Raw genomic sequence first — 20,014 nt, forward strand, 5'->3', positions numbered from 1 at the left:
TCATGGACACACCTCCAAGCATGTCTGTAAGATATTTCCTAGAAGAGGGAAACTGAAGTGGGAAGGTCTAGCCTAAATGTGGGCAGCACCATTCCATATGCTGGAGCCCTGAACTAAGGGAGGATGTGAACAGAGCACCAGCAGCCATTGCTTTCTGCTTCCTGACTGAACATGGTGTGATCTTCTGCCTCACACCACTGCCTCCATGACACCCTGCTGTGATGGCCTGTGTCCTAGAACAGTGAGACTGAATGAACCTTCTCTTCCCCCTCCCTCCTCTCCCTCCCCCTTCCTCCCTCCCCTCCCCCTCCCTCCCTCCCCCTTCCCCCCTCCCCCCTTCCTTCTGCCAGGTATTTTGTCACAGCATGAATAAAGCAACTAACATGTCAAGGATTTAAAGGCCAGATGAGAGAACTTCTCAACTTAAAGAAAAGCATTTGCTGATTGAATGAACATGTCTTAACAGCATAATAGATACCAAATACTAGTCGTCCTAGCCATCGACTATCTACGCCAGAAAAGCATGGAGAGAAAACAAACTTCCTAAAAAAAAAGAAAAAAGGTCAAAGAAATTGCCTTTCAAGATTTCCAACATTTGTTGCTATGAGCCATGCTGAGAGAGGTGAGCTGTTTTTGCAGATAACTTCGACTGCACGGCCAAGAATGCTATGCTGGAAATCGAAATACGTCCCCAGCATCAATAGCTCTTTGTCCTCTATTATGTTTCGACTGTGTGTGTTGTATAATTTAAAAGAATGAACCATGTCAACCAAAAGCATGAAGCCTGCTACTATTATTTCTAAATCAAAACCAACTTTGTGTGGACCTCAATACTCAAGCACTTTGACAATTCCTTATGTAAGAAAACTCTCTTGTACCAACAGCCTTAGTGCGCCGTGATTTCCTACCTTCCATTCAAAACCCAGCTGCTTCATAGCTCGGTACACTTCAGCCATAATGTCACACGCTTTGCTCTGGCTTCGGATTCCAAGATGCCACTTGGCTTTTTTCACAGCTAGAGACTTGGGCTTCGTTGTGTTGAGTGCATCCAGTGGACAGCGTGCTTTGGGGCTGTCTGCGATGAGAGGCGGCATCCTTTCTGGATGTGGTTTCAAGCCTGGAGGAATATGCATGGCGCTGTCATCCATAAAAGAACCTGATGGAGGACTAGAGGCGAGGTAGAACTCACTGGCTTGGTTCATTATTCTCCGATTGTCAATGATAAGATGATAAGCCACTGCAAGCTGGTCTTGAGGGTCACCACTATACAGACTATTCATCACTTCTGACTCTGTACACTCGAATTTCTCACAGACTTCCTTCACAGCCTCATCGTCAATGACATTCGCATCGTAGGAGGGGTCTTCAGGAAATAGGTAGCTGGGCAAATCCTGTTTAAACCATTCATGTTCTCTAGGAAAAACACCATACACACTATTGTAAGAGCATGCTTTGATAAGTCTCACATAATGTAGACATGTGGCAATACAGCATAAAGACTCTAAAATACTGGTCTCAAGTCCCAGTTCTGCCTATTGACTATGTGGCCCTACACCAGTTAATTAATCTCTATGCCACTATGGGCCATGTGCCCCTACTCCAGTTAATTAGTCTCTATTCCTGAATAAATACAGATATTTAGGCTCAAGATATTTCCCTGAAAATGAACAAATTGAGTCTGTCACTTTGAGGAAAATGATGGCAATATTTGTAGCCAGTGTTAGAATCCTAAGTTTCCAAGAAATTCAGATATGTACAGTAATTTGCTCCCGCCTCCTAGAGTTTGATGGTTTCTCAAGATCTAAAGATGTTCTGATTGCTAGTATTAATAATACTGAACCTGACTTTTATAGTGTAAAATGAAATGTTGAAAATTTGTATATTTCAATATTGCAAGATTTCCCAACGATGTGAAAAAATTACACATGCATGAGAAGGTCACTTAAAATGTAACATTATTATATAACTATAATGCGGTAAAATACAAAACTTCATTTTCTTCTCAGTTGATACTGAAAGCTGTAAGCTAGTATGTAAAGCTTTGGTTTAGTATCAAGAATACCACTATCATGTGGATGGCTATCAAATATTCCTTTGTTTTCCAACCACTTGCCTGAGTCCACATTTTCCTCAGTGGTTGCAATGAATATAAAATATTGCAAGATTAAATGAAGAAGTAGATTGAGGATCTGCCTGCTTCTGATTGAACTAGACATTAAGGAGACTTATAAAAATGTAAGATGATGCTTTGCAAAATGTTTCTGAAAAGTTTTCCCACTACACTTACTATCCTAGCTGTTCAGAAGTCTGACTCAGTAGGATCTCAAGTTCAAGGCTTGCTGCAGCTACAAAAGAAACTAGAGGCCACTCTGAGTAATTTAGTAAGAGCTCATCTCCAATAAGATAGATATAAAAGCAGAGGGGAAGGACAGAGATGTAACTCAGTGAAGAGTGTTTGCCGAGGAGGCACAGGCTCTAGGTCCAATTCTTAGTTGTTTGTTTCTAAAAAGTCATCTAAATGAACAGATTTTAAGTAAACTTAATCCTAATTTTAATTATTATATGCTAATGACTCGTGTATTATTCATTAAAAACTTCTTTGACATTCTCAATAACTTTTAAGAGGATAAAGAGATATTAAAACTAAGATGTTTGCACGCTGCTCTCTTAATCTTACTCTCCTTCACTTCTGGACCTTTATGTCTAATATCATGACTGCTATCAAAAAGTCTTCAGAGATTATATACCAGATGAATGTAAACAAATATTAAAAATAAATGGTTACAAATACACAAATATTCTGATAAAACCTGGGGGTGGAAACCAGTAAATGAAAGCCTATGGCTCCGAGTGGGAGGCTGAGCAGTGAAGCCACGCAAACGAACACTGGGCACACACCAGAATGACCAGCAGACAGACAGACAGACAGACAGACCAACCAATGCATAGAAGTCAGTTACTGCATCAAAAGATGCAAGAAATGAAAATATCTTGAGACAACAAAGGGTTTTGTCACATTATAGAGTATTGAGACATGGGACAGAATGGTAAAAGAAATCAAGTATTGTAGACTGTTGTAGCAAAACTGTCAAATTAGCCTTTTATAACTATAAAAATTTCCCAATGGATTGTAATGATCTGGGAGTTTCACTCAAAAGCTAGCTTTATAACTTCAGTAAGAAAGTGAGACGTGGGTTCTTACACTGCCTCTCCTAAACATCCATTCTTTTCAGCTCCATAGAAGCCTTAAGATCCAACAGTCTCACACTCAACATGGCTGAGGAAAATCACTGGAATAACAAGGATGGAGTAGTGGAATATCGGAGTTCTCTACAATTCCCATTTCATTAAGAACCACCACTTTTACATACCTAGTGTGCTGGTTGTTCTTTGTCAAGCTGTCACAAATCTAGACATATCTAAGGAGAGGGAATGTTGACTGAAAATGGCTGGATAAGATTGGCAAGTCTGTTGGGCATTTTCTTGATTAACAATTGATGGGAGAGGGCCTAGCCCATTGTAGGTGATACCACCTCTGGACAAGTGGTCCTAACTTGTAAAAGAAAGTAGGCCAAGTAAGTCATTAGGAGCAAGCCAATAACCAGCTCTACTCCATGGCCTCTACCTTCAGTTCCTGCCTCCAGGTTTCTGCCCTGACTTCCCTTAGTGAAGGAAGTCACCTGCAAGTATAGGATGAAATGAACCCTTTCCTCCCCAAGTTGCTTTTGGTCGTGTTTTATTACAGCAATAGAAAGCCTAAGATACTTAGCAATTCCTGAAGGCTTCCATATATGCCTTTGTCTTTGGTATAACTTAGAATTCTATTACTGAAAGCCACCAGGGTTTTTGTAAAAAAAAAAAAAAAAAAAAAAAAATCAGGGCCTATTGTTTAATATTCCATCTATCTGGAATGGCAACCACAGTTGGGTAACACACACACATGCATGCACATGCTTAATAGAATCTTATCACCTAGGTAAGGCAAGTTCAGGCCAGACAAGAGCCCAGAATGGAGAAGGGAAGTGGGTATGAATTCTCACCCCCAGCTAAGATGCTATTGCTAGCTTGCTTTATGGACTGTGAACCATGGTAGGTCTAAAAGGCTCCACTTGATGACCACACACCCAAGACTATATGGATAGCAGTAGCTGGACGAGGGGGGGGGAGGGGAGGGGAGGGGAGGAGGAGAGGGGAGAGGAGAGACATGGGTGTGGAATAAGGGAAGAGATGGAGAGAGGAAATGAATATAATAAAAATACATCAAAATAAAAAGTACTAAATTTTCAAAGAACCAAAAGTATTTAAGACAATATCTTATTACATTGCCTAGGTTAGCCCCAAGCTTACAATCATCCTGCCTTTTAGCTTCCCAGATGCTAGAAGGCACCTATAAGTCAGCACACTTAGCCAAGTTTCAGATTAACTTGATTCTAAGAGTTAGGGAAACAGATCCCTTGGGATCAGTGGCTGGCCTTCCTAGCCAACTTGGTGAGTTCCAGGCCAGAAAGACCTTTTCTCAAAAAAAAAAAAAAAAAGAGAGAGAGAGAGAGAGAGAGAGAGAGATTGGCTAGCACCTGAGGAACAGCACGAAAGCATGGATGGTTGTCCTTTGGTTACCACACACATGGGCACCCATGTAAATGTATAACCTCACACATAAAGACACACGCAAAAGTAAGGTAAATAGGTGAAGGTTCTGATATTCAATTAATTTTAGATCTACAAAAGTAGCAAGCTCGCATGGCTCAATCTAGGAACCCCTTCTCAGTGATTTCACTATAAATGGGGAGTAATTAAAAAAACAAAGATGTTAAGGAATAAGATCACAATTAATAACCAGGGAAAAGACAATATCCGTATCCACCATTAAGCTTCAGATCCACTGTTTTCAAGCACAGTAATTTTAATACTACTATTAATGCTACTACTAGGTCTAAAAAAGCTGAAGGAAACAAATCTCAGATTTCCAAGAGCACGAGTCTCTCCTGTTTATCACTGTATCTCTGGCACTCAACTTAGGACCTCTCACAGAGCAGATGTTAAACATATATTGGAAGAAAGCAAACAGGTAGAGATGTTTTTCTAAGCCGTCTGCTGAAGAGAATATTGTGCAGACAAGTTGAGCATCTCCAACCAGAAAATCCAAACTCTTAATGCTCCCAAATCTCCAATCTTTTTGCTCCCAAATCTCTAATCTTTTAGGCTCTAAAACTTCTGAATTTAAAGCATTTCTGGGTTTTGGATAAGGATGGTTAACTGGGAAAAAAATCTATGCAAATATTTCAAAACCTGGAAAACTCTGATATGTAAAACACTCCTGCCTGAAGCTTGTCAGATCATTATCCCCAATTTCCACAATAACTATCACAGTATAAAAGAAATACAAAGTATTATGAGGGAATTAAAGAGAAATAAACGCCGTATAACTCATGTAACAATCTAGGATAGTAAAAATAGCATCGGTTTTAATTCAAAAAGGCTTTGAATTCCAATTTTTTTCCTTTACAGGTAGCCCAGGCTGCCTTCAAGCTTGCTATGTAGTAAAGATGACCCTGAGTTTCTAACCCTTCGCCTCACCCTTCCCACCACACCCCAAGCTGGGATAACAGATGTACACCGCCATGCCAGGTTTGTGCAGTGCTAGGGGACAAACTCAGAGCTCTGTGCATGCTGTACCAGAAGCATGCCCAATGAGCTATGTTCACAGCCCTTGGCTGGATACTCTAGAGCAGGATAATTCACATTATAAATATATGTCACACATGCAAGTGGTATATTTTAATACAAAAATGTGGTCCGTATTTTAAAGTAACTTATACTTAGAAACAAACGGATATATAACTACGTCATGACACAACCTCAATTTCAGTTTATTGTTGTAAAATGAAAATAAGAACAGCTACCTCTGAAAAAGTCAATATAACAAAACAGGTTGAATGTATAGCAAAATGCTTGCTGTATATCAACTTTCAAAACTTTTAACTTTTATTCCTTTTGAAGTAAACATTATCAAATTAAAAATTCTCATATTGGAATATTGAACATAAACATAAAATAGTGGAAATTATAAATCTAAGTTGTTACTTTAAGTATAGAAGTGTTATTACCTTGTCCTTCGGCTGCGAGCTTTATTGTGTAATGGTTAAGCGATCCCTCTATAGCCTAAAATATCACTATTTTATAGCACTTCCTATGGGTCAATTAATTCATCCCAATAGATTTAGTTACATTTTTCTTCTAAAGTCTATAAATATATGAAGAGTTGTTTTTAAATAACAGAATTCTTTTACTATTCTAAATTTACAAGTGTTTATATAAGCAAGTACAAATATATTAACATGCCTAATTTTTCTTCTGAGAAAAAAACCCAATTAGAAGAACTATTTATTCCAAAGAATTGTGAACAGACAGTTCCCCCTTGTTGGCTCATTTCTATAACTAAATCTGGCAGCTTTTTTACAGCTGTACATTCTTATGCACAAGCCTGGAACTGGAACAGGACAGAGAAAGAAAACAATGTTGTGGTTTGAGCGCAGAATGTCCATGTCCCTTATGACCTGTGTTAGGACACATGGTGATGCCACTTATGCAGGTTGTAGAATCTATTAGGAGGCGGAGCTTCAGTTGACAAAGTAACTGACAAAGGCCACTGGGGGGGGGGGCGGCCTCTGAGCCTAGCGCCCTCTCTACCCACAGTGCTTCCTAACTGCAGATGCAGTGTGACCAGCCCCTCAGGCTCCTGCCTTGCCCACCACAATGGACTGCTACATCTCTCAAGCATTGAACCACAGTCCTTCCTCCCTTAAGTTGCCTCCTGCCGGTATTTAGCCACAGCAGTGAGGAATGTGAAAAGAATTCCACCCTGCCTGCAGGAGAGCTGCAGCAGCCAGCAGGAACCACCACCTCAGGCACCCTCTGAATGCTCCACAGGACACATGTGTCAAAACCTTTCCACTGGCTTTAGGGGAAGATGTCAGAAGAGTCTGCTTCTAAACCACACTTTGAAACCTTAGATAAGACTAAAGCCTTCTAAACACATAAAGAACGTGTAGAGGGCATCATATCATTCCTGCCATTACAATAGTTAACTCCTCAACGACCAAGTGAGTCTCCACAGCAAATCCACTAGTAGTTACTGCATCAAAACAGAAGTTATTTTCTTAAATATACTAAGTCATATAACCATAGTGGGGCTCAGGAAGACAAGTATTCCGTGTCCTCTCCAACCAGGACTCCAGCTTCTAAAGAATAGTATGGAGAGAAGGCCAGGAAACTAGAAAGGGGCCCATAAGATGGGAAATATAAGGCTTTAACAGAGAAAGGTAGGGATGGAAAGCAAACATAATGTGTAAGGGAAATACAGGAAGCAGAGGGTGGGGGTGGGGTGGGGGCAGGGGATGTGGAAAGGACGGGTGAGGACAATGCGTGCATCTGAGTTGAACATAGACATGTTTTGTGCTTATTCCCTTAGCACTAGGTTTACACGGCATTTTCACTGTATTAGATACTGTAAGTAAAGAGGATAAGCCAGTTATAACATGGTGGTAAGGCTTCCAGAAAAAGCAATGCAGTACATCACCAACCACACCCAAAACACAAAGTTCTCCACTTTCCACATCTGAAATGTCTGCAGATCCCTTCTCAACATCCACTTTCAGTATCAGTGAAGGAGCAGGGAAGTAAACAGAAAGGTTCTTAAGACAGTTCGTTCCCTGAGAGTTATAATGCAGGAGAGGAGAGGCACTCTGAGAAAGAACAGACACTGAAAGCGAAATAACAAGGGACGTGCTGAAGGCTGCCTTGCACAACCAGAAGCTCCCACACAGCAAGAGGAGAGCAGGAATGATTCCACAGAGCTGGGACACGAGAGCAGAACGTAAAATGACTTGAATGCTATCAGGTGAGAGGGTGCAGAAAATAATGAGAGCAGAATAATATAATCGAGGGCACAGAACCTAAAATCGAAGGTGAGGCATGTGGTCAGGAAGGCAAGATGAGACTCTAAGAGACTGGCTCCTCCTCACACAGGCCTCAGATGCTGTGCTAATTAGGCCAAAAGCATACAAGCAGTGTAAGACATTTGAAAGGTAAGACACATCACCAGGTTTGCCTAAGTCCAAATTTTAAAATCCCTTGTCATTGAGACAGTCATATTATAGCCCATGCTGGCCTTGAACTGGAGATCCTCTTGCCTCATCCTCCTGGGTGAGCACAAATATTCCAGTATCACAGTTACTACAATGAGAAAATGTGCAAAATGCTCAAAATTATAATTACCGTATGTCTTTGATAGTCGCTCGCTTCAGGGGGTCCACCTGGAGCATGTGCATCAGCAGAGTGGCGACAGAACGGTTGAGATAGTCTGGGATGTAAAACACACCCCCTCGGATCTTCTTGAAGAGCGTAGGCACGTGCTCATCATCGAAAGGGAGGGTGCCACAGAGAAGGGCATACAGGATGACACCACAGCTCCAGATATCGACCTCGGGACCTGCATACAGCCTGAGAAGGAAGGCACAAGCCTAAGTGCAGGTATCACGTCCCCTCACTGTTAGTATCCTGCTTACATACATGATAAATGCAAAACCAACTTGGTTATATTGCTATTTAAAGTCTTCACTGAAATACATAGCAATTTCCAAACCTCAATAATTACTCTTCATAGAAAGTTATCAGCCCAACTAATTACACAAATTTGTCAAAAGACTTATTTTATTTGTTAAATATTAGTTATAAGTGCTAATTAAAATTTATTATACTTTCTGGCCAGGCAGATGGTGCATGCATTTGGAACGCAGAAGCAGACAGATCTCTGAGTTTTAGGCAAGCCTGATCTAGACAGCGCCAAGCCATCCAGGGTAACGTGCTAAGCCCCTGTCTCAGAAACAAACCAGCTAACAAACAAACAATCACATTCACACTTTCTCTCTTATTTCTTTAAGGAAACAAAGTAGATAAGCACAAACTAAAAGAAAAAAATAATATATAGTGCTTCACACTCCCAGAATGACTACAAGAAAGAAAATGATTATGTGACAGAAATTTTGCACTTTAGCACACATTTTAAACAAAACTTGAAATTAACTAAAGTACTTTACTAGTACCATATAGACAATGTTTAATTTGTATCTTTTCTAAAACATTACTTATTTATTTTTAAATTTTTATCTTAAAAGTATGAGTCTTTTGACTGCATCTATGTCTTGTATGTCTGATTCCCAGAGAGGTCAGAAGATAGTGTCAGATTCCCTGGGAGTTGGGAGCCCTCCAGTAGGTACTGGGAATCGAACCTGGGTTCTCTGAGCAAGTGCTCTTAACCATGGAGCCATCTCTCCAGCCCTTGTATGACAGAATTCCTACTACTCTCTTTCCAAATCATTGGTTAATTTATTGGACAGTCAGCTACCGACAGCTCAGATCCAGACAACTTGGCTCTGCACCACAATGCCTCTCACTATTTTTGGCTTGCCCTTCTTCTATGTTAACATTCCCAATAGCACATTTCCAAAATCAAACTCTGGTTTGAGGTTAAAAAAAAAAATGTCTACAGCTCCAGTGGAAAGAACATAATCTGTTTCACTAGAGTGCTGCCCCTAATTTACCTTAGTTGCTGCATCACCCAAGCTCCTTACTAAATCAATGTGTTCCCTAAAACTGATCAGTGAAATTCTAACCTCAAACTGGTGGTAAAAGGAAGTGGTTATTTCAGGGAGATCTGGCCCTGAGGTGGAACTCTTGTAAAGAACATCAAAGCCCTATAAAAGACTATCTCAGAGAGATCCCATTACCCTTTGACCACACACACTTACAGTAAGAGACAGTGGGCTGCAAGGAATAGGCCCTACACACACCAAATCCTTGTGGAGCTACAGAGCTAGGACAGGCAGACTGCGGTTGTTCATTAGGATGGTGTACGGTGCTCTTCAGCAGCCCAGATGAACTAAGACTCACACAATCTCTATGTGTAAGCACCTACTCAGTACTTCTCTCAACACAGTCTGTTAACTTATACAACCAGACCCTAACTATTTCCTAATGCACCATTGAGCTAATTACACGAGAGACTTCACTGTCTCCATTTGTGTAGTTTAATTGCTTGAAATCATAGTGTCACCCAAATTTCACTCTTCCAGAGACAGAATATAAAACAACTGCCTAGAGACTGTGAAACACTATTTTTAAATAACTATGTCTGGTAAGTAAAGCCAATGGCTTAAGTGTTAGCAAATCTTTACAGCTACCTGACATTTTCTAGACTAGAAAATAGACATTGCATAAGATCTGTCTTAGCCTTCACCAATTAAAAAAATGCATGAACATATGTATTATAATCAAAATGCATAAACGCATGCATTAGAATGCCTACATGGAGTTTAAAAAATTATTCTGCCTATAATAAAAAATATGTGAACAACTGTTTCTATTATGTTGAAAAATCTTTTCCCAAAGGAAATACAATTAAATATTACTAAAATGGATGCAAGGTCACAAAAATCTCTACTTATCTCTAAAACTATTACCTTCCTGAGATGACCTCAGGTGCTGCATAATTTGGCGATCCACAGCTAGTTCGTAGAAATTCACCATCTGACATCATATTAGATAGTCCTGAAAATGAAAGCAATTTATCAGATCCTGGATATGGAAGATATAGGTAAAACTATAATAAAAATTCTCAATTATTGTAAGCTTCAGAAATCATATTCATTATTTATGTTTAAATGTAATGGTGGGTGGAGAGATGGCTCAGTGGGCAAAGCTGACAACCTGAATTCAATCCATGGATCATAAAGGGAGATAAGAGAAAACTGACTCTGGAGTCTTGTCCTCTGACCAATATGCACATCTGTACTCTTTTACATATATACCTACAGACATCACACACACACACAGAGGCACACACATAAATCTTTAAGTTAGTGTGTTACTAATTAGAGAGTTGCTTTTAGACGAGAAAGAAATCATTTTAGAGAACACACATCATTCACACTGAACGCTGAAGAGAACCACATGTGTAGATGGAATGAACTGCACTACATGAAAACTTTGACTCATTTCACACATTACAAAAATAAAAAAAAGACTATTTGAAATTACATTACTGTTTTAAAAAACAGAAGCACCATGTATTATCTACTTCTCTATATGAAGAAATAAAATATAGGCTGCTACTTAAAAAACAAACAAGTAGACAAAAACTGCTTTTAAAAGTCTTTCTTAAAAGGTTGTAGCTGGGTATTACATCTTTAGTGCCAGCACTCAGGAGATAGAACGGAGGATCTCTGGGAGTTTGAGGACAGCATGGTCTACATAGCAAGTTGCAGACTAGCCAGGGATACATAGTAAAAGTCAATTTTTTTTTTATTGTAATTAGACAGCAGAGCAGCTCCAGCTGATAAGCAGGCTGGTTTCCTTGGAGATGGGGCCTCACTGCTACCAGGTGGAGCCTCCTGTTTCAACTTCCTGGGAAAGGTTTATAATTAGAGAGCTTTGGTTCAACATAGTAAAAATAATCTTCTGAAGCAAAGCTCCAGCTGAACTACTTGCTAGAAGAAATGGTAAAGCTAGAATAAAGACAGGTACAAGGGCTGGTGAGATGGCTTAGTGGTTAAGAGCACTGACTGCTCTTTGGGAAGTCATGAGTTCAAATCTCAGCAACCACATGGTGGCTCACAACCATCCATAATGAGAAACAAATAAAAAACCTATGGGCTGGAGCAAAAGAGAGATGAGGGGAAAAAATGAAGGAAAAAAAAAAAGATAGGTACAAAACAGATAAAAACCTGCAGCATGCAACCCTGAACTGCACACCTTCCATGATGCTCTCATGACGGTCAAGTCCTGTCTTATCCTCAGACATCCATTGGGGCAGCCTTTCCAGGTGTGTTTAGGCCAGAAAGTGTATGCTGATTAAAAATGTACTTTTTACCCTGTCTCCTACCAAGGACTAACGTCCCATTTACTCATAAGTTATTAGATACTGCCCTAAGACTGACAGGCCTTTCTTTCCAAGCTCAGTTCAGAAGCAGCACAAAGCTTTCAAAGCTAAGAACAAACGTTCACACACTTGTTTGTCCATTTACCAGAAAGCATCTACTGCATCAACACATTTGTCAAAGGCATTTGGGACTCCTTCTCTTCCCAGCACCCACCACCCTCCCAAAATAAAATAAAATAAAATAGGTACCATTTCCTTAGGAGGAAAGGCATGTTGAGTGGATCTGTCTTCTAGAAACCTCAGTACTATTTAAGTTGATTTAAATAAACAAAATAGGCCAGTGTGAACTGCAATCAACCCCTTTTTGTGGTGCAGGATTTGTGAGGGTGAATGGATACTGGTCGGTTTTACAGGTTCTACACAGCCCTGGGCAACCCTGGAGTGGCGTACCAAAGTCAGCTATCTTAGCGTTCATCTGGGCATCCAGCAGCACATTCTCTGGCTTCAGGTCCCTATGGACAACCATATGCCTGTGACAGTAATCCACGGCAGACAGGATCTGCTGGAAGAGCCGGCGCGCTTCCACCTCTTCAACCTAGCAAGCAGGAAAAGAAGCTGCATCAAGACTATCTGGGGCATCATTTATTATGCACTTCAGTTTTGTAACAAGTCTAAATATAACTGATCAGGCTAATTAAAATCAACTAATTAGAAATCCAACAAGTCAGACAAAGCAAACCAGCTAAAACCTTGCCAAAGCTCAAAATAGTATTCGATGGATTTTTTTGGCTTGGCTGCTTGGCAATGATGTTTAATTTTCAACCAATATTAAATATGCACAATGTTTTGGAGGAGTCAGCAAAACCAACTAAAACAGAACTTACATGAAAATGCTATGAAAAGAAAATAATTGAAGCTTCAAGATGATTTTATACAGAACAGACTGTGAAAAGCACAAGAATCACTTGGTGATTGAGTGCAATACAGTTTCCAAATTAGTACACAAAAGGCATATTTCTCAAGAAAGAAAATATGTCCTGTATATGTAGTCCATGTTACAGAAACAATTAAAGCACTGGAAATATGTTTGTGGTTAGTTCCTTCCAGTTCCTTCCACTCTCTTAGCTTGGGACTAAAAGATACCCTAGAAAATATGTCACTCACCCGCCCATGTTTGCAGATGTAGTCGAACAATTCACCTCCAGACACATATTCCATTACCATAAAAAAGTCTGTCGGAGTGCTGATCACCTGGTAGCTTGTTGGGAATAAAAAAAAAAAAAAAAAGCAGGTTAGTAAAAAATGGTGTGCCTACAAATAACCAACCCCATCTGCTATTCTTGTTACAACTCATATTCTAATGTTTGTATAATATTCTAGGACAGCAACAGATTTTACAATGTTATCAAACTAACTCCAGTGCCATAAGCATGGAAGGAGGTTACAAGTCTCCCACTTTCTGAGGCTTATAGACTCCCCTTCAGATTTCTGCTTGACAGATTCTTGTTATCTTTCAAATCTTCACAAACATAGTTAATCATTTTTCCATTTCAACAAAAATTTGTTTAGCCAATAAAGGTAGGTATTATATGCTTAGAATATTCTTAGACATATAAAATATATCATAAAGATATAATACTTAGCAAAATTCAGTAGATCGACAAATCATCCTTTCTTAAAAGTGGCTGGGGCGAGAAGGAAGCTATATACTGAAGCAATCAGAGAGACGGGCAGATGGAAAACTACATGTCTTAGTCAGGGTTTCTATTCCTGCACAAACATCATGACCAAGAAGCAAGTTGGGGTGCAAAGGGTTTATTCAGCTTACACTTCCACATTGCTGTTCATCACCAAAGGAAGTCAGGACTGGAACTCAAGCAGGTCAGGATACAGGAGCTGATTCAGAAGCCATGAAGGGATGTTGTTTACTGGCTTGCTTCCCCTGGCTTAGCTCAGCCTGCTCTCTTATGAACCCAAGACTACCAGCCCAGGGATGACACCACCCACAAGAGACCTCCCCACTTGATCACTAATTGAGAATATGCCCCACAGCTGGATCTCATGTAGGCACTCCCCCAACTGAAGCTCCTTTCTCTGTGATAACTCCAGCCTGTGTCAAGTTGACACAAAAAGCCAATCAGTACAATTGACCCCTTGTCAACTTGACACACAAACACATCACTAAATAAGTCTCAACACTTGCTTTCTTATTCATCCCCAAGATCTAAATAAGTTTAAAAGTCCCACAGTCTTTACATATTAAAAGTTCAATCCCTTTAAACATATCCAATCTCTTTTAAAATCCAAAGTCTCTTAACTGTGGGCTCCACTAAAATACTTTCTTCCTTCAAGAGGGAAAAATATCAGGGCACAGTCACAATCAAAGCAAAATCAAACTCCAGCTGTCCAAAATCTGGGATTCATTCACTATTTTTTGAATTTCTCCAAGGGCTTGGTTCACTTCTCCAGCTCTGCCCTTTGTAGCACACACCTTGTCTTCTAGGCTTCAGATGCCTATACTCCACTGCTGCTGCTGTTCTTGGTGGTCATCTCCAAAACACTGCTGTCTTCCACTATAACTAGGCTTCACCAACAACCTCTCAGCTCTCTTCATGGTGCCAAGACAACTCCTTTGCATGACCCCTTCAGTCCTGGGCCATCAATTGCACCTTCACCAATGGTCTTCCATGGCCTCTCATAGTGCCAAGCCTCAGCTGCTCGTCATGACCCCTTCATGCCTTCAAAACCAATACCACCTGGATGGCTCTTACACATTACCAAGTACAGCTGCAGCATAAAGCACACCTTGGCTATCTCTGGTACACAGCCTCTTTGTGCTCTCAGGAAACACTTCCCAAAAGATGTCACCTCAATGATGCTGGTCTCTTCTTAATCACCGATAATTTCTTAGCTCCAGCTAACCAGCATCAATAGTCCCAGTAATGCTAAGGTTTTGCTTTAGTAGTTCTGGTATCTTGTTAATCCTTAGCTGATTCTTCAGCCCCAGCTAACCAGAACCACAGAATCTTCACAATCAAAATAGCAGTAAGATATCTGATAAGAGTCTTTAATCTTCCCTCTGAAATTTCACAAGCCAGGCCTCCATCCTGCACTGTTTGAAACATTATCTTCCAAGCTCCTACACAACATCCCACAGAGCTCTTAACACCAAATGGATCTTCTAGCCCAAAGTTCCAAAGTATTCCACAGTCCTCCCCAAAACATGGTCAGGTGGTCACAGGAATACCCCACTATGCTGGTACCAAGCCTTAGGGTTTCTATTCCTGCACAAACATCATGACCAAGAAGCAAGTTGAGGAGCAAAGGGTCTATTCAGCTTACACTTCCACATTGCTGTTCATCACCAAAGGAAGTCAGGACTGGAACTCAAGCAGGTCAGGATACAGGAGCTGATGCAGAGGCCATGGAGGGATGTTCCTTACTGGCTTGCTTCCCCTGGCTTGCTCAGCCTGTTCTCTTATGAACTCAAGACTACCAGCCCAGGGATGACACCACCCACAAGGGGCCTCCCCACTTGATCACTAATTGAGAATATGCCCCACAGCTGGATCTCATGGAGGCACTTCCCCAACTGAAGCTCTTTTCTCTGTGATAACTCCAACCTGTGTCAAGTTCACACACACACACACACAAAACAGCCAGTACACTACACTACATACACTTGCTTTGGCTCTGATTTAACCAACGGATCTGAGTGTGTGGCACAGCCCTGTATTCCTGTACTTAGAAGTCTGTGGTGGAAGAAAACAATGACTTAGAAGCTAGCCTAGGCTAACCAGTAAAGACTGTCTCAAACATACACACAAGACATAACAACAGGAAGTTGTGAAGTACTACAGAAAATCTGAACTCTGACTAGATTACTAATAAGACTCATTATGCTTTTATTTTTAGATGTGATATTGATTCTATGCTTATCTCATTTAAAATGAAACTGGACAGCTTACACATTAAAAATACTTTGAATCTGAGTGAGATGGTCTAGCAAGAAGACCTGGTGGGGAGGAGATAAAGCAGCACACTGCTGACCCTGAAGCTGAATGCCAGAGACACGGGCTCACCGCTTCAGTTTCTTACATATTTAATAGTCTTACAATAAAAGTGTGTGTGTGCATGCACATATGTGTGTGCAGACACCTAAAAGCTGGTTTTATTAAACAAATAGTAAGAAATCAGCTTAATCTTACAAAATATTTTTTCTCTGAAAATTATTACTTCCACATATTACAAAATCAGATTTTGAAAATGAGTTAAAAATAATGCTAATGTCTTAAATGAAGATTGCTTCCACATTTATACAAATGGATACTGTCCTACTTTAAAACCGTATCATTTTCTTTATAAAGGATTCTCTATAGTTTCGTTGATTATGAGTACTGTTAGTTTAATAATGAGTTATTATTAAAGGCTGATAAATACAGCAATAAGGACTTTGCTGGCTTCAAGTTACTCAGGAGAATGCACAGGAAGGAGCTGACGCCAGTCTCCAGGCACTCCACCTCGACAGAGAACTTGTTACAGTAGGGAGCCCTTCGCTGTTTTGTCTACCAATGGGCCATATTTTATTAATGTGTAATAAAGCAAGTATGTTCTAGCTGACGGTGGGTTGGGTTCCTAATAGCCATCGAGTAGATGCGTTACACTCTATACTAAGAGGAAAACATCATGTGTAAATTAAACACAGGAAAAGACCGTCTGTAGAAATATTTCTTTCTTAGTTTTTCTGTCCTTGAGATAGATGTTATAGAGTCCAGGCTTGCCTCAAACTCATGATCTTCCCTCCTTGGTTCCCACATTCTGAAATCACAAGTGAAATTACAGGGCTAGTCTGGAAAGATACTTCAAGTGGTAATCTTTAGTCTTTGAAGGCCACAAAGGGCAGGGTATCCCATTTTATGTAAAAAACAAATGGCTATAAGAGAAATAAGGTTGAAACTATTTCACGTGAACTGTGGAAAGGTAATTTTATTTAGAGCTCTTGACAGAAATGCTCTGATAAAGGCTATTTTGACAGGTACTGAGTGCTCAAACAAACTGAATACAGCAGGCAGAAGCATCTACTGCTACCAACTCCTTTTTCTGGTCTAGTTTACTATTTATTACCAGTCACATTTGTGCTTATCCACTTTGAATGAGGCATGAATAAAATGATGAAACTCACACTTCACTGACGATCCTTTGGACTACACCACAAGTCTGCACAGGATAGTGCTGGGTTGAACAGTCTCATGAAGCCTCCAACGCCACAGCACATGCTACCACACACCAAAGGCCACTTCATAGCAAAGAAAACTGAGGCTACCATGAATGAGCCAGGCATAACTAATCAAATAAGGAGTCTTAATACTTATTGAATCCCTTCTTGTATTCTCCGGGTGTGAAACCAGAAGTTGGATCCTCTATGGGGGAACTTGCAACCTAGCTATAGTTAGGCACTGAACAAGGATTCTCTTCAGCACATATCTGAGTTTCAGGCCCAGAGGTTTTCTATCAACCCTAAAGCTCCAAATTAATCAGGTCATGTTATCTCTGTCATCTCTCAAATATGAAACCCACAGTTATAGTCTCACTACTTATTAATCATGCTTTATTTTCCTCTGCTGCAGCTTCTTCCTGCAGGCTATTTCCACTGACCTGAGTACCTCTGACAGGGCTTAGCCTTGCCTTAGAATTTCCCTCCCAGGCAAGCTCCCAAGTGTCAATGAGGCAAGTTGCATGCAGAGACACATTTACCTAGGCTGTACAACTCATATCTCTCAGTTTATAATTACAGGTTTTAGAATGATAATTTGATTAATGAGTTTGCATCTGGAAAAGTACTTACAACAAATTATTTAAATTAATGTAGAAATTACTACTTTAAAATATGTAAATAGCTCAAATCAATACCAGAATGAACTGAAAGTAAAAAAGAAAAACATGGCAAAATTTCAACCAATAAAATTTCAGTTATTAAAGGGAAACAAGAAGAGTCCTAGGAAAACAGCTTCATATTAGAGACTTGGTGGGAAAGGCAAGTTCCTGGGTTATTAAAAGGTAACTTCTGGTAATTACATGGAAATATTACAAGAAATATAATAAATAATAATCATCACACATAACAGCATTCTTTTAATGTGACAGAGTGGAAAATAATATGCATTAGGAAATTTTTCAGAAGCATTTTTAATTAAGAAAAAAAAGCAATTAGCTAGACAATCCCTAAGCAATGTCTACTAGTAAGGTTATACTTATTTTTATGCAAGAAACACACAAAGTAATATATACAACTCAAGGAAAAAAGAAATATTTCTGAAGTGAGCCAAAAATCAACATTTATGCACATCCCTGTTCAGGGGTAATGTCTATAAAGATTTAAAATGTTATTTACATTGTCAAGTATATATAGAGTAAGATTTTTCTTTAATTATAACTCAGCAGTATAAAAATGCAGTGATTATTGTCCTGGTCTTTTCTTTAGTTGATTACTGTTTTTAACAATATCCTAATAGGTAAATACAAAGCCTCACCAGCAGTAAGGCAGGGCCTTCCCCATCCCTCCCATGTAGCCAGCCACACAGAGAACTGCACTCCACTGCCACCCTGTACCCTCACCCAAGAAAGCCACTGTCCTGAGGCCCATTCAGCCTTCTCTTGCTTTCGTTTTAGTTTTATTTTGATGTATGAAAATATATACATCCATATTTATATATTTATATTTAACAGTGATTAGTATTCATGTGCCTAGCTTAATGCTTTTAGGTTTAAAATGGTATATATCATAAGTACTATTGGAGAACTTCTTGAAAGTCAGTCAACATTGCTGTGCCACAGTCTTACGACGTGACCATTATAGAACCGGTCACTGTGTTTATCCGGTTATTCCCAGAGCCTATTTATTCATTTGTCTGCCACAGAAAGGTGCTGAGCTGATTCCTACAGCTCTGCTATTGGGTGCTACTTGACCATTTTGGTACATGGTAAGATTTTTCTCCTGCTATATACTGATGGGCTGAACTGCCACGTTATAGCGCATGTGAGTGCTCTATTTCAGTGCCAGCTGTTTTCTGAAGAGAGCTTAGCGATACTAAGATGACTGGAAAGCTTGTGGACTTACAGTACTTGCAAAGTATCATACGTACTTCTTCTCCAAGAAATACTTGTGTCTTTTGGCAAATTTTATTGGGTTGGTCATGTTTTTCTAATTTATGCATGTATATAAATATCAATTATTTCCATAATAGTCTAGAAAATAGAATAAATATGTACTGATTACTAACTTTATAAAGCATACCTTCTAGCTACCAAGGCACACTGAATTTGCTTTCATTTTTCTCTATAAGCAGATTAAATATACTCTAATGGGCATCTCCGGAAAATGTAATTGTACAGGTATATCACTACCAGACGCACAGTTAGAAAACCATGAGTATCTTCAAATATCCGATCAGAAGGCTTCTCGATTACAATGCTTTTCCTGTTTCTGTGCCTCGTTTTTTGGAATTAGATCCAAATACCATCCACACATTGTAACTGGCGGCTCTGCCTGTTTTAATCTATAGGTTGCTCACAGTTGTTTTCCAGAGAACATCAGGCTGTTTGTCCTTAAGAGGCTAAGTTCAATTTTACCACCTGTCCTTTAGAGCATCATGATGAGCAGTGCATAACTCTTATTAGAGCTGGAGAGCTGATCAGATAGCCATCTCCTTTGTTTAACAACTACATGACACTGTGCACCTCTAGCCAAAGAAACAATGTCTCTCTTTTCTCTCCTTCTGAAATACAAGTAGCCATTTAGTCTAGATTCATCAATTCATTAACTAAATATTAAAATTATCTTTTTATGTATACGACCATTTTGTCTGCATGTATATCTGCACACTAGAAGAGGGCATCAGAGCCCATAGCACTACAGTTATTGATGGTTGCCAGCTGACAGGAGAGTACTAGGAACTGAACCCAGGATCTCTGGAAGAACAACCAGTGCTCTTAACTGCTGACTCCAGCCCCTTTAATTAATAAAACTTAAATGCTATAATATTTGAACAATCTAGCAATAAACTATGGTGCAAAGAA

At 39.7% G+C, this 20,014-nt stretch overlaps 1 protein-coding gene across 2 annotated transcripts in view; it reads right to left on the reverse strand.

Annotated features, from left to right (window-relative positions):
* Prkaa2 (protein kinase, AMP-activated, alpha 2 catalytic subunit) overlaps window positions 1-20,014 on the reverse strand; it is an 80,250-nt gene that overhangs the window by 9,165 nt on the left and 51,071 nt on the right. For both annotated transcript variants that reach the window (NM_001356568.1, NM_178143.2), the window contains 5 exons: window positions 13,103-13,196; window positions 12,389-12,533; window positions 10,521-10,608; window positions 8,278-8,502; window positions 909-1,413 (listed from right to left, as the gene is read on the reverse strand). In NM_001356568.1, the coding sequence (NP_001343497.1) occupies window positions 909-1,413; window positions 8,278-8,502; window positions 10,521-10,608; window positions 12,389-12,533; window positions 13,103-13,162 (1,023 nt within the window). In that variant the 5' untranslated portion in view covers window positions 13,163-13,196. The remainder of the gene's footprint in view (window positions 1-908; window positions 1,414-8,277; window positions 8,503-10,520; window positions 10,609-12,388; window positions 12,534-13,102; window positions 13,197-20,014) is intronic.

The sequence above is a fragment of the Mus musculus genome, chromosome 4 (genome assembly GCF_000001635.26).
Source record: "Mus musculus strain C57BL/6J chromosome 4, GRCm38.p6 C57BL/6J".
Taxonomy (NCBI): Eukaryota; Metazoa; Chordata; class Mammalia; order Rodentia; family Muridae; genus Mus; species Mus musculus.